Raw genomic sequence first — 15,314 nt, 5'->3', positions numbered from 1 at the left:
AGTTTTTGTGTTCTTTATGAAACTATGTAATTCTATAATCATGTGATCACGTTTAATAAGGTCATGTGATTTGAAGTGTTATTTAATGACTGGATCTAAAGGTTTTTTATATTTATATAGCTACAAATATCTATACTGTATCTTGGTTCCCCTTCTGAAAACAATGCAAAAATCATTAGCACCAAACGTCAACTTAATCCCAGCAAATCCCTAAATATAATATGTATCTACTTGCCCCCTGGTAACAACATCACCACTCTGGAAAGTATCCTTGCTGAACTCTCAACAAAAATTCTCCAAGAGACAATAACTCTTGGAGACTTTAATACAGACTGGAAGGACTGCTCTACTGAATCACCAACCTCCCATATTAACCTTAATGGCTTCTCACAAACAATTAACTTCCAAACCAGAATTAATAAACCCAATAACAAAGAATCCATCCTAGACTGGATTCTAATAAATAATCACCAACAACTCTATAATGTAGGGACCCTCCCTGACGATGTAAGTGACCATTCTCTCACTTACATAATCAGGCAAAGGTCGAGCTCACACAACCCAACCATATATAAAACAATAAGAAGCAACAGAAACTTTAACCCCAATAACTTCCAAGCTGAACTAAAAGAATGTGATTGGTCACCTATAAAATACCTCCCACTTGACGAAGCAACAAATGACTTTAACTCAAAATTCTTAACAATCCTTAACCACCATGCACCAAAGCATTCCATCAAAATTAAATCTAAGCCCGCCCCATGGCTTACAAAGAAAACCAGGCAGAAAATTCAGAGAAATAAAGTTTGGGCACTATGGAGAACAACTAAAAACCCCGTAGACCAAGAACAATTCAGGCAAAAAAGAAATGAGACTAAGAAAGCTATACTCGAAGATAAAAAAAATCTTTTACTTCCACCTTCAACAGACCAACCAAAATAATCCACAAAAGTTCTGGGCTAGCATAAACAGACTACTTCAACCAGGCCAATCCACAACACCACCCCCTATAGGATCAAATTCCGACAATCCAAAGCAAACTGCTAATGCTTTTAATACCTTCTTCACTGAGACCATCCAAACCCCTGTTAATCAACTAACAGCCGATAGCTCTGCCCTGCCAACCAATACTACTAACTCTCTCCCAACTCTAAACCTGCAACCTGTCCCAACTTCCCTCATCTGCAACCTCTTAAGTAAACTAAAACCTACTACCCCCTTAGCTGACCAGCTACCTGCAAAAGGCAGCCAATGTCATTGCTTATACTGTATCACTGCTGATAAATAGAACCATACAAGAAAGCACTATCCCCACCATCTGGAAAATCTCCTACATTATCCCCCTACACAAGGGTTGAAACTCCAGAGAATATTCTAACTGTCGTCCCATAGCTCTACTTTCCCCATTAGCTAAAATAATGGAAAAGTACATCCACAGACAGTTACTAGACCACCTACTCCAGAACAATTTACTGGCCAAATCTCAACATGGCTTCAGGCCTTTCCACAGTACAACTGCACTCCTATCCTTCACTGACAGCATCAATAAAAACCATAACAACAATCTTTTCACTTCAGCACTTTTCATTGACCTTTCAAAAGCATTTGACATGGTCAACCACCACTTACTTCTCAAGATTCTAAAATCCTTCACTCTGGACACAAAGACTATAAAATGGTTCCAGTCCTACCTTGATAATAGACAGCAGACAGTGCTATGGGACAACAACCGCTCATCCCATCTCCCAGTTACCCTAGGTGTTCCTCAGGGCTCTATATTGGGCCCCCTCCTTTTCTCAATATTTATCAATGACCTCAACCTAGCTATTCCTTTAACTGTGCACAATACGCAGATGATTTCAACAACAATCTGCTCAGCTAAATCTCAATCCCAACTACAGACTCTAACTCAGACAAAATGTTCAATAAAACAAAATTGGTTTCTACAATGCTGCCTCCTCATGAACCCCCCAAAAAAACTCCTCCTCTTCACTCCTTATAGGTTCATAGGTAGGTACTAGGGCTATCGGCCCTAGGGTCTATACAAGCCTAGCCAAAAAGGTACCCTGGCTTTTTCCAACCAAGAAAATTATTTTCCTGTGCCACTGTTGAACAGAGCCACAGAGGTGATCCCCGGGGTGAATTTCCTATTTCCCATCCAATCAAGATTTTTCTTAAAGAGTGCTAATGAGGATGAGGAGCTTTGGTTGATATAGATAGGTAGTTTATTCCAGAGTATGAGAAGTCTCTGGGACAGGAATCTATCCCTTCAACATATTCTGTTTATTGTGGTAACAAGGTTTAGGTCCCTAGAGCGTGTAGCTCGGAGGGATTGGGATTTCTTTAAGTGGAGCATGTCCAACAGCTCTGGGTTTGACATAGCTTTAGGCAGAGATCACCCCTGAGTAGGCGATATGCGACGGAGTAAAGCTGGAGTTTTTTTAGACTGTCTGCGTAGGGCATCTGTTTGAGGCCGGTAATCCTCTTTGTGAGGTATTTCTGCAGCCTTTCCAGTTGTTGTACATGTCTTGTGAGGTACATACCAAAAGGGGTGTTGTACTCTATAACGGGTCTAATGAGTGATGCGTAGAGGGGAACAATGACTTCTTTTTTTCTGGATGAGAAACCTTTTGTGATGAGGTGTGGCACGTAGAAGGATTTCCTGACTAGTGTGGCGATACGATTATCAAAGGAGAGACTACTGTCCACCTGTGTCCCAAGGTCTCTTATCACACTTTCGGTGTTAAGTATACTACTGCCTATGCTGTAGTTCATGGGTACAGAGTTTTTACCAAAGGGGATGACAATGCACTTTTTGGCATTGAGCTTGAGGCCATGGCTTTGACACCAGGCATCTGTCTTAGTGAGGCCCTTTTGTAGGATGTCCACATCGTTAGGAGTTTCGATTATGGTTCCTAGTTTGCAGTCATCTACGAACTTCGTTAGCCAAAGACCTTCTGTGTTAGCCTGTACTTCAGAGAAGTAGATACCAAACAGGAGAGGACCCAGGACTGAACCCTGTGGTACTCTACTTGTCACTGGTCTGAAGTCGGATTTGGAGTCTGCTACTTTCAGTGTGGGTTCTGTCAGTGAGCCAGTTGGCAACCCATCTTGTGACATAGGGATTTATACCTAGTTTAGTGAATTTATCTATAATTCCAGAATGGGGGATGGTGTCGAAAGCCTTGGCAAGATCTAGATAGGCTGTGTGAACCACCTTACCCTTGTCTACGGCTTTGGTGACTGCTTCAAATATGTCTATCAGGTTTAGGAGACATGATCTGCCTTTTATAAACCCGAACTGGGTGGGGTCCAGAGTTTAGAGATTACCAATGTCTTTGTTTATAAGTTCCATGATGATACGTTCCATAGCCTTGCAGACCAGGCTTGTCAGGCTAATGGGGTGGTAGTTCCCAGGGTCCGTGGTGGCTTCCCCCTTGTGGAGTGGGATAACCGTCGTTGTGCGCTATTCCACAAAGCCTAAGGTGAGCTATGATTGAACATGGTACTTAGGTGGGGTGCCAGTTCGTTCTGTAGTTCATGTAGAACGCAGCCTGGGATGCTGTCTGGTCCCATGGATGCTGTGTTCTTGGCTTTGGAGAGTGTGGCTTTTACCTGTGCAGCCGTGATTACAGGAACTTTGTATTCTTCCGGTATAGAGATGGGCTCTTCAGGGATTGAGAGGGGGGTAAAGTTAGCACTGAACCTATCTGCCAGGATGTTGGCAATATCATTTGGGTCTGTATATTTAGTGCCATTGTGCTGCAACTCGGAGCAGATATGAGTGTTGCCATTGAGATTCTTCACAAAGCTATAGAATGCTTTGTGGCTGTCCTTAGAATCAGTGGCGATTTTGTTTTCGTAACTAGCTTTGGAGAATTTTATCAGGGATCGCAGCTTCTTACTGAGGCTGACTAGGGAGCTCCTCCACTCATGGGATTTTACTCTCTTTTGCAACAGTTTCTTCCTTCTGTTGTACAGTTTGTTTATGGCAGGGGATCACCAGATTGGCTTCCTTTTTTTGGAGGATAGCGTCTTGGTTCTGTTTGGGATAGCACGACCCATGCACTCATGTAAGTGCTTATAAAGTGCAATTGTATAGGATTCAGTAGTCATAAATGTATTGTCCATCTGCATGGGTGTCATGAAGTTCACCACTTCTGTCTTAAGAAGCATGAAGTTGGCTTTGGAGAATTTTTTTTTACCATGGTTTCCTTAATGGGGGGTGGGGGCAGGATGTGGATATCTAGGGTAATTAGCTTATGGTCGGATTTACTCCTACACATAAATCACTCCCAATGAACTTTTCAGTCTTATCCAATAATGGTACACTCATATCTCCCGATCCAACAACTAAACTTCTAGGGGTAACCATGGATAACAACTTGAACTTTGAAACCCATATCAACAATACCATAAAAACTGTCAACAGGAAACTAGGCTCCCTCTATAGGATAAAACCCTTTCTCTCCCCACTAGCCAGAACCACTATTGCCTATTCCCACCTTATCTCCACACTTCTTTATGCTTCTTCCATATATACCAACTTATCAAAAAATAACCTCAACAAGCTAGCCAACGCTTACAATAGCATTGCCAGATTTGTTACTGCTTCCTCCTTTAGGACCCATCACTGCCATAATCTGAAACAATTAGGCTGGTTAGAGCTTCTGAATCAGATTCACTTTAAACTCACCATTGCGCACAAAACCCTTTTCCAACCGCCCAATACTTGCTAGTCTCATTACCCAATATAAGAACCTTTCAACTTTACACTCCTCTAATAAACTACTTGTATCAAAATGCAAATCTAATAACATGGCAGGAGATGCTCTGTTTTCAAATGCAGTTGGAAAGTATTGGAACCAACTCCCCCATATACTTACATCACTGTCTTCATTTACACTTTTTAAACACAATCTGAAACTCTATCTTAAAACCCATTGGTTATGTCCCTGTACAAATCCAGACTAATCTCATACGATATCCCAAATACCCTCTCTTAAGACCTAATTCCTGCTCTGTGTCTTTTTAGATCAAGGCCTATCCTTGGCAAAAACATATCTTATCCTGGTAGAGATAACTTAAAATACCTAGTTAAATTCTTCTGCATATAATTCTAAAAGCATCCTACCTAAGGCAGGCAACAAGTACTGTTTAAACTGTGAGCATTGCTGAACTGTTGAAACTTAAAGTACGCATTTACTTTCTAGTTACTAATGAAGTCTTGTACATAAAATCTAAAATATCTTATCTAATGCTTGTAACATGTTTTTTGTATAAACTGTGAAGATTCCTGAACTGTTTAAAATTTGTAGTATTTAACTGTATAACAACTAGTACCTGTATGTTAGTAGTCTAGTAATCCCTTGGAGCTTATCTCCCCAGGACTCTACTGAAAATGGACATAAATCCAAATAAATTATCCCAGTCAAATGTAAAATAAAATAAATAAATTATATCACCTGAGGAAACTTATGTAAAATTTCTTTACTTGGCTTAATACATTTCAGAGTTACAGATATGGTCAGTCCAGAAAGTTTTTTTTTTTTTTTTTTGTAGTACAAAGTAGAAGCTATGAGAATATTGACATAATTTCTCTCTAGGTTTTAGAATCCTAACAGCACAGCACTCATCAGTTTGACTACGGCATGCAATATAGCATACATTTGCATGAAATAACAGCTACAAAAGCCAATAAACTTCATTTGTGGACAAAATAATGACAATATTATACAACTCTTACCAATCTCAGAATACCCAGGTGTTTCTAAACATTCAGACACATGCCATCGAGGGGTTTGTACCAATAATATAAAGAATGGCATCTGACAAACAGGGCAGTGTCCATCCAAAAGAGGTCTAGCATTCTTGGGTGTTTGAGACACATCATTGGTTTGAGATTGCTCATTTTTCATTTCTTCTGCTAAAACATCTTCTTTGTGGTCATTAGAGGTCAAGAGCTTCTGGCTGGCCTTTCGCCCTTCACAGTATCCTTTATTTTTTTTATTTGAATTGGCTCTTGAGTTAGACTTTGGTTTGCCTTTCTGTTTAGCATCAGACCCTTTCCCATTAAATTTACTTGATTGTGTATCTGGCACTTTTGGTTTTCTGAGTGATTTATAGCCCCATATATTTTCTTCCAAAGCATCTTCAGACATTGTATCGAGTCTTATACTTTCAGCCTTATAAAGTGCAATTTTTTACGGCAAAACAAAAACGTTCATGTGTGATCACTTGCATTTCTTTACGAAACTAATCACACAAGCAGCTATTAATTCTTCCCCACTGCCAGATTTTTCCCAATCCATCTCCAAAACTTGCTTTGATATCATGTTGCTGTTACATAACATACCCTCGTTCAATAAATGCACAGCCACCAAACTATCGCTACCAAAACTGAGAGCTACAAAAAGCCCTTAGCTCCTGCCATATACCTTCTGATTCCTAATTGTTAGTTTCTTTAACAGTGACGGACCGATATGCCAATGACCATTGGTAACCACAGCACTGCTCCACTCCTTACTCCGTATTTACCGCCAAAAGAAATTCAAAAAATACTAAACACGGTGTTTAATCTTAACTCGCATTCAAGCTTCATAATAAGGTCCGTATTTCTCTACTGCACACTACGTTTTCAGACAACGGTAGCATGTCTACAATGTATATCCAATATCCCCAGTAAACACAATTTTAGCAGCACTGAACTATTCCACTCCTAAACTCACAGTGCATAAGTCGCAGATTCGTCATTCAGAAAAAAAGGGAATGTGCATTTTGAGCTACAAACTATGGCATTTAAAACAAATAACTAAATTTTTACATTAGCTGTTTAGAACAACTTGTGCCGGTATAATCGCAAATATTCATGCTGTAAAATAATAATAAAAAGATTCTGAGAAGAGGGGGGGTTAAATGTTAATAATGGAAAATGGCTAGTTTGCATTTCAGAAATAATCTCAGAACTGACAAATTATTAGGCTTACAAATATTTATATCCTAACAACGGCTGTGGACAGATGCCGCTGCCATAACCCCCTGTTGAATCAGGGATCCGTTTAATGAAAATAGCTAGGGCTAAAAGTAAAACACAGCACGACTTTAGGCACGCATATTCTACATTTTAATTTTTACGCAATTACCATTGCAGAACTTCAGTCCCCCAAAATAATTACATTATTTATTTAAAAATTATTGAAAAAGAGCAGAAGTCTGCTTTTAATTTGGAACTATTATGATGAATCTGCTGTTTCAGTACAACTGCCATGAAATAGTCACCTCCTGGCTCAGCTGTCAAAGCGTGAATATGGCGTTACCATGCACTCTTTCAGCACTGCTTCCAGTGCAAAGCCAACTTGATTATGCTTTGATGGATGCTAATAGCAATGAGGATAAAGAAAACTTAATTTATCAGTATCTGACGAAGGTAGACAACAGGCAGAATGATCGAACAGTTCCTGAGTTTGCAGCAGGTGAGGTAGCTGAAGTTTGATAAATAGGAGCAGAGTTTGAAAACTTACTTAAGGAGCAGGCATAGTCCCCAACTTGCGAAATTCCCAGTAGTTAACACTTCATTTAACAGCCGGTGCATATATTACGAAGTATGAAATTTGCTTTCTAGAGTTTGCCTTCTTAATGCTAAGGAATGATAAAGTTGTCTACATACTGTTTCTTGTGAATGAAGCCCACAGTAAACTATTGCACCTACATTTTGGATAATCTGATCTCATGTTATGCAGAAACACCTTAGAACTAGCAGCTGACTGTGTTTTGATACAGTCCCAACTACATACAGAACTTATGCTTTTACGTGAGATTAAAATGTGGCTACTAATTGATCATTGCGTGTGAATACAACCTTTTTTAACTTCTCGGTCTTCTTTTTTGTTAAGGATGCTTGGAACTATTACAACCTAGCAACATGGTTTATCTTAAATTTCTACTTTCAAGATGAGGGCAGGCACTTGCATAAACATACTCCGTTATATGTATTCCTTGAGCAAGTGTGTTATAAAGTTACTTTGTGATTAGTTTATAGGTTCATACTAGGCTATCTGCCCTAGGGCATTTATAACCCTAGCCAGAGTGTGTTTGGCTTTCGCCACCCATTTTAAATTAATTTTGCTATGCCCTTTTTTGAGGTTAGCATACTGTGCCTCTCACTAACAGTGACACAGAAGTGATACCCGGGGTAAACCTACGATCTCCCATCCACTCATCAAGATTCCTCTTGAAGAGAGTCAATGAGGGACTCTGCCTAACCTGGACTGGGATTTTATTCCAGAGTGAAGGGAGCCTCTGGGTTATGAATCTGTCCCTCCAGCATGTCCTATTTATTTCAGTGCTGAGGTTCAAGTCTCTCGAGTGGTAGCTCGATGGGATTTGGATTTTCTGAGGTGCAGCATGTCCATTAATTCCGATGGCTTTATACGTCAGGCACAGATCGCCTCTGAGCAGGCGGTATGCCACTGAGTAGAGCTGGAGTTTCTTTAATCTGGCAGCATATGGCATCTGTTTGAGCCCTTTGATCCTCTTGGTGAGGTACTTTTGGGGTCTTTCCAGTTGCTGCAGGTGTCTGGTAAGGTACATCCCAAAAGGGGCATTGTACTCAATTATGGGCCTGATGAGGGATGAGTAAAGAGGCACGATGACCTCCCCTGATCTAGATGTGAATCCCTTCATGATTAGCTGGGCTATATAAAATGTTTTTCTAACCACTTTGGCCACGTGGTTGTCAAATGAGAGATTGCTATCAACTTGGGTCCCCTGGTCTCTAATTACTTCTTCTGTACTTAATGGAATACCACCTATGTGGTAATTTGTGGGCACTTTGTTTTTGCCAAAGGGGATGACTATACACTTTTTGGCATTTAGCTTGAGGCCATGGCTCTGGCATCAGTTGTCTGTTTCTATGAGGCCTTTTTGGAGGATGCTTGTATCGGCTGGAGAGTCGATTATGGTGCCCAGTTTGCAGTCATCTGCGAACTTGGTCAGCCACAGTCCTTCCGTGTTGGCCTGTACCCGAAATATATACCGAACAAGAGAGGTCCCAGGACTGAGCCTTGTGGGATGCCACTTGTAACTGGTTTGGAGTCTGACATGGCTCCAGCAATTCTAACCATGTGGGTTCTGTTCTTGAGCCAGTTTACAACCCATCTAGTGACATATAAGGGTTTATATTTAAGCTGGTGAGCTTATCTCTAATGCCCGAGTGGGGTATTGTATCGAAGGCTTTTGAGAGGTCCAGGTAGGCTGTGTGGACCACCTTCCCCTCGTCAATGGCCTTGGTGACGGTTTCAAAGAAATCAACCAGGTTTAAGAGGCAGGATCTGCCCTTAACAAAGCCAAACTGGGTAGGATCCAGTGTCTGTAGGTCCCCAATATCTTTATTTATGAGGTCCATGATGATCCTTTCCATAGCTTTGCAGACCAAGCTAGTCAGGCTTATGGGGCGATAGTTTCCAGCATCCGTTGAGGCACCACCTTTGTGGACAGGGACCACTGTTGCTGTACGCCACTCTTTGGGTACATATCCTGTAGTAAGACTGAGATTGAACAGTAGTTTTATTTTTGGGTTTAGCTCTTCTTGGAGTTCATGTAGGACGCAGCCCGGGACACCGTCTGGTCCCATTGATGCTGTGTTTTTTGCTTTGGAGAGGGCGGCTCTTACCTGAGCATCTGAGATGTCAGGGGGGCAGCACTCTGCTGGGATAGATATTTGCCCTTTTGGTGGGGAGGGGGGGAGTTTGCGCTGAACCTGTCAGCTAGGATGTTGGCAATGTCTGTGGGTTCGATGTATTTTTTTGTCATTTTGGACTATTTCTGAGCATATCTGGGAATTCCCACCCAGGCTCCTAACATAACTAAAGAAAACCTTGTGATTATCCTTAGTGTCCTGTGCAATTTTTCTCTTGAAGCTGGCCTTAGACAATTTTATGAGTGCCCGTAGATTTTTGCTAATACTGATCAGAGATGCCTTCCCTTTTTGGGATTTTGCTCTATCATGTAGTAGCTTCCTCCTTCTATGGTATAATTTGTTTATGGCTGGGGTCCACCAGACAGGACATCTGCCTTTGGAGGATTGGGTCTTGGTTTTATTTGGGATTGCATGATCCATGCATTCCTGAAGGTGTTCATAGAATGCATTTATAAAGGATTCTGCAGTCTGGGCCATATTTTCTGCAGGCTTGGGGGCTTTGAAGGATTCCACCTCAGTTTTGAGGAATGTGAAATTTGCTTTAGAGAAGTTTTTCACTGGGGTTTTCTGGGCAGGGGGTAGGGTTGGGATGTGAATATCCAGTGAGATTAGTTTATGGTCTGATCTTGCCAGTGAGGGATACACTTCTGGTCTGGAGCATAGAGTCCCCATGTTGGTGATGATCAGGTCCAGTATGTTTTCCCCTCTTGTGGGAGTGGTAACAAGTTGTTCCATAGCATTTGAGTTTATAAATTCTAGGAACCTTTGGGCTAGGGTGTTGGAGCTAGAGTAATGCTCCCAGTCTTTGTTTGGGTAGTTGAAGTCACCCAGTATAATGGTGTTTGGAGAGGCCTTCATATTTTCCAGTGTTCTCAAGAAGGCCAAGTGGGGTCCTGGGTTTGGGAGGGTGGTCTGTAGCAGGCTATAAACTGGAAGGCAGTTTTACCCACTGTTAGTTGCACATGGATAGTCTCTGATGCTTCGTGCTGTGCCACCAACCTGGTGGTGTGGGTATCTTTGACGAATATTGATACTTCCCCTCCTTTTGTGGTTCGGTCCAAGTTTTGGGGCCGAAAAGCATGGTATGAGGTATAACCTGGTAGTGCTGGGGTGCTCTAGGGAGCCTTGAACCAGGTTTCTGTTACTGCACAGATATCAATGTTCTCCATGCTAAGGAGAGTTTCGAGTGCGTGCATCTTGAGGTTTAGACTTCTGTATCAATTAAAAATTTTCCAGGTGTGTGCTTTTAGTACAGTTTCAACTTTTTTTCTTTTAGGATGTGAAAATGCACATCCATTACAGATTGGAAGGATGTTTATCTACAACACATAAACATTTCATTTTAAGTCCATTCGCATGACTAAATGTGTTTGTTTTTATTTTTGTCTTGTGTAAGTATTTTTGTCTTGTGTAAGTGTTTCTCTGTATCAACCATGTAAAAACATTAACACTTGATTAAAGAAAATCTTTTCTACACTTCTTAATGTTTGAGCCCTTGCTCACCTATTCATTGTTATTTTTTATAATATTGCATTTCCTCCAAGTGTTGCACACTTTTCAGTCATTTTATATGCTTGTGCACGTATGTGTGCATGCATGAATTTATTCAGTTATTTATTAGACAATAAATACAATAAATAGACAATAAATAGAAGACTTACAGGCTGGACTTTATAATTGCTTTTATAGAAGGCTAAGTGAATGCAATTCATGTTACTGTTAGTTCATACTGAATAACATAGGTCTAGAATTATTGTCCTAAAACAGCCATACCTTGCTTTGTGCATTATATCCTGTGTGTATTCACTGAAGTATACAGCTGTTATCACTGGACTTAGAGGTTGTATGTTGCTGCTCTTAATCTGTGGTTTTACAGAGCTGATACTGTATGCACTATAATCAATTTTAATTATAATGTATGTAATATAATTAATTTTAATTATAATGTATGTAATATAATTAATTTTAATTATAATGTATATAATATAATTAATTTAACTCTCCAGCCCTATTCCTTACATGCTCTCCACTTCACATTCCTGTAACCTTTGCAATAATTCTGCCTTATTTACCTTTATTTTTCAGTTTGTACAGGTTTCTTTCCTGAGTGACCCCCCCCCACCAGGGATATACTGCGTAAAGCAATTTCTACCTTCTCCACTGAAGCTGGCTATCTTAACTAAGTAAAACCTCTGGGAAGCAAGAACCTGACTCCCTCCAGCTTTTCAATTGTAATAGGTGAACTACAATTTAGTTTTTGTAAACTGTTGAGGCTTAGTGGTTATGCACAACAACAGTGAAGGGATCTAGCCAATTGCCACTAGATTGGGCTATACTACTTTGAATCAGCCTTACACTCACACACTGTTCCAGTCCCAAGCATTTACTTTTTAATTTGGTAAAGTAATTTTGCTCCCTCCTTATTGACTACATTTGCTAGTTTACCCCTAGGATCCAATTAAAATTAGCCTGAAAATTGGTGTACAATTAAAAAAGAATAAAACAAATTAAAGTACAGCCAACAACACTGCTTACATACAAACCAAACCAAAAGCCCAAGGTAACTCTTAGAGTCAGTGTTAGCCCAGCTCCGTTCACCCTCGTAGCGCTCGGCTCGCTCCACTCCCCTCCCTGCCCCCAAATTCCACCCGCCCGCCCCCCGCTAGTGCTAAATTTAAGCCAGACTTTATTTATTTATTTATTTATTTATTTCAGTTTGATTACCGGGGAGGTCCACTGGGCTTGGGGGCCCATTTTCAGTGGAGGCCCGGCGAGAAAAGCTCCATGTGTTTAGTTACATACAGTTGCATACAATTTATAAAAGAAATTACATAAAAATTTGAATAAAAAGTAACAATAAAAGTTTCATAGACTATTGTATTACAAATAACAGTAATCAGAGACTGAGAAGTAAAAGAAAAAATCCCAGATATTCAAGGGGAAAAATCCTGGTGTAGGCAAGAAAGCAGGAAGTATTAATTAAGAATATAAGCTGAGTATATTAAAGAGGTTAGGTAGGTAAGTGAGGTTAGCCAGGAGAGAAGTGGGAGGATAGCTTCAGAGGTAAAGGCTGAGGAGTGCAATTGCATTTCCTGTTTTGGTAGAGGTAGGAATGAAGCTGTTTTTTGAAGATGTTTGGGTTGGTATAGGTCTTAAGTGAGGAGGGCAGAGCATTCCATTTTTTGGCTAGGGTAAAGGATAAGAGCAGTTGGCCTCTTGGCGTTTAGGTTTTGAACTGTGATTAGGTTTTGGTGAGAGGATCTAAGTGATCTAAGGGGGGTATAAGGCTGTAGAATATTAGAAAGAGCAGGGCAGTTTGAGGGGTGGAAGAATAATTTGTGGGCTGTTGAAATTTGGAGAAAGTCAAAGTGATTGGGGAGTTCCAGCCAGTTTAAGGAGTGGAGGGAGGTGCAATGATGAGAGGAGGATTTGGCATTTGTGGCAAATCTAGAGATTTTGTTGTAGCATTGTTCCAATGTGGAGGTAAGTGTGGAAGATAAATTAGTGAGGAGGGGAGCACCGTACAGGAGGGAGGGAAGAAGGAAAGTAGAGGCAAGCACTTTGCCACTCCCCTCCTGCTAAGTACCAATCAGCACCTCACACATCATTGAGCAACCCCGCCCCCTTAACCCATTTCCTTCTCTCTCATTCTTCCACACCCTGTTAGCACAGTCAGCCATCAGATTTGTCCCGCCCCCTATCAAAATGCGAACAAGCAAAAAAACACTAATTACCCCAATGCCTATACTGTCTCTGTTTTACCATCTCACTGCCTATAAACAAACACTTGACCATGGTATTCACTACCCAAATGGTCAAACAGACACCCACAACTTCACATATAACACCAAACACTTTACCTTCCCCTGCACACCAAATATACCACCCCTGTACTGCCACAAAACATAATCCTAAAGACAAAGACTATATAAAGCTTATAAACAAACTCCTAATGCTCAGAATATCCTGTCACTATTTATTTATTTTATTTATTTTACATTTGTTAACCGGGGGTGTCTGACTGAGCCGAAAAGGCCCTTTTTCAGCAGAGGCCCGGGGAGAAAAGCTCCACAAAGAAAAATTACAGACACATTTAGTTATTTAGACATAATCAGTATACACACAAATTACAAGAGACATGTTTTTACAGTGGTATGCGGCACAAACAGTTACAGTGGAGAGAACAATCAACAAAGATATTAATTTTAAAAATAAAGGTAAGTAATAGATTTTTGGTGTACAGCTGAACTTTGGAATGTAGGTAGAATACATACATAGTACACAGGTACAGTACATGCATTGTAGATTAGCCAGTGTTTGTGAGTAAGATTGAAAAACTATTATAAATTGCTCTAGATTTAGTATGCATATGTTATCCGCTTTCACTAGCCTGGGGAGCAATCATGGCACTGCCAACTTTGCTTGAGATGTTGCCTGATGAGGTCTTTAAAGGAGGCTTTGGATGATGTGTTTTGAATGCTAGTAGGGACAGAGTTCCATTTTTTAGCCACCGAACTACTATATAGTGCATCTCCAAAGCTATTGTAGCTGTTGGTAACTTCTAGTAGTAGTTTGCTTGATGATCTAAGAGGCCTTTTGGCTGAGTGATGTTGTACTAGGATTTTGAGGGCAGGACACTTATTGGGAGCTAATAGATAGAATGACAGAGGCAGAGCTGATTGTCGGTTAGGAGGTTGGGCAGTTCAAGCCAGTGGAGCTGTCTCAAAGCAGTACAGTGATGAGTTCTATATGAGCAATTTGCAGCAAAGCGGGCAATTCTGTTATAGCAAGCTTCCATTTTGCTTAGTTCAGTTTTGTTGAGATTAGTCAGAATGGGAGATGCATAGAGTAGGGTGGATAGAAGTTGGGAGCGAGCAATGGCTGATCTTGTGTTGTTGGTAAGAAATGGTTTGATACGGTAGAGTGACCCCAGTTTGGCATGTACTTTTTTAATAGTTAAGTTCAGATGACTATCAAATTTTAGGTGGGAGTCTATGGTTATTCCCAATAGCTTAGCCTGTGCCACTGGAGCAATTGGAGTAGCATTTGTGGAGTAGATAGTATATATACTATCTTTAGTATATATACATTAGAGATTATATGTTATAACCTTATAACACATGGAGACATTCATCCCAACCCTGGCCCACCCACACCCGATAACCTCCACTCCCCTACCACAACCCCCACAGTCAAGCTGCCCATGAATACTCCCACTAGTTCCCTCCTAGCATTTCACCTAAATATTAGAAGTATTAACAATAACATTCCCAACCTACACGCCCTCCTAGTAACCCACTCCCCATACATTATGTCTCTTAAGGAAACCTGGCTAAAACCCAGTACTACTGACAGTCAGATACTACCTCCAGGATACAATATTCACCGGTTAGGCCACGCTACAAGGAAAGGAGGTGGGAGAGCAGTCCTTTATAAAAATACTCTAACTATTAATAGAGATACCATTCAACCTTCCCAATTCAATAACGCTGAACTCCTCATAACCAAGCTACAGATTAACCAAAACAAACACTTGAACATCGTCTGTGCATACATTCCACCAGGCAACAACCTAAATACCCTAGAAGATCTCCTTCAGTGGTTATCCACTACCTAT

General features: G+C 40.6%; 2 protein-coding genes across 2 annotated transcripts in view; one reads left to right on the top strand and one right to left on the bottom strand.

The window, feature by feature from the left end:
- Positions 1-6,761, bottom strand: part of DCLRE1A (DNA cross-link repair 1A) — a 1,235,225-nt gene extending 1,228,464 nt beyond the window's left edge. Inside the window, exon 1 of the mRNA XM_044055939.1 lies at positions 5,747-6,761. Coding sequence (XP_043911874.1) covers positions 5,747-6,161 — 415 coding nt within the window. The 5' untranslated portion in view covers positions 6,162-6,761. The remainder of the gene's footprint in view (positions 1-5,746) is intronic.
- A 530-nt stretch (positions 6,762-7,291) lies between these two features.
- NHLRC2 (NHL repeat containing 2) overlaps positions 7,292-15,314 on the top strand; it is a 2,274,872-nt gene continuing 2,266,849 nt past the window's right edge. The window contains exon 1 of the mRNA XM_044055938.1: positions 7,292-7,472. Coding sequence (XP_043911873.1) covers positions 7,307-7,472 — 166 coding nt within the window. The 5' untranslated portion in view covers positions 7,292-7,306. The remainder of the gene's footprint in view (positions 7,473-15,314) is intronic.

This window comes from Protopterus annectens, chromosome 14.part0, assembly GCF_019279795.1.
Source record: "Protopterus annectens isolate FY-2018-M chromosome 14.part0, PAN1.0, whole genome shotgun sequence".
In the NCBI taxonomy this organism is placed as follows: Eukaryota; Metazoa; Chordata; order Ceratodontiformes; family Protopteridae; genus Protopterus; species Protopterus annectens.
Note: the sequence above shows the minus strand (reverse complement) of the source record. Positions and strands in the feature narration are given on the sequence as shown.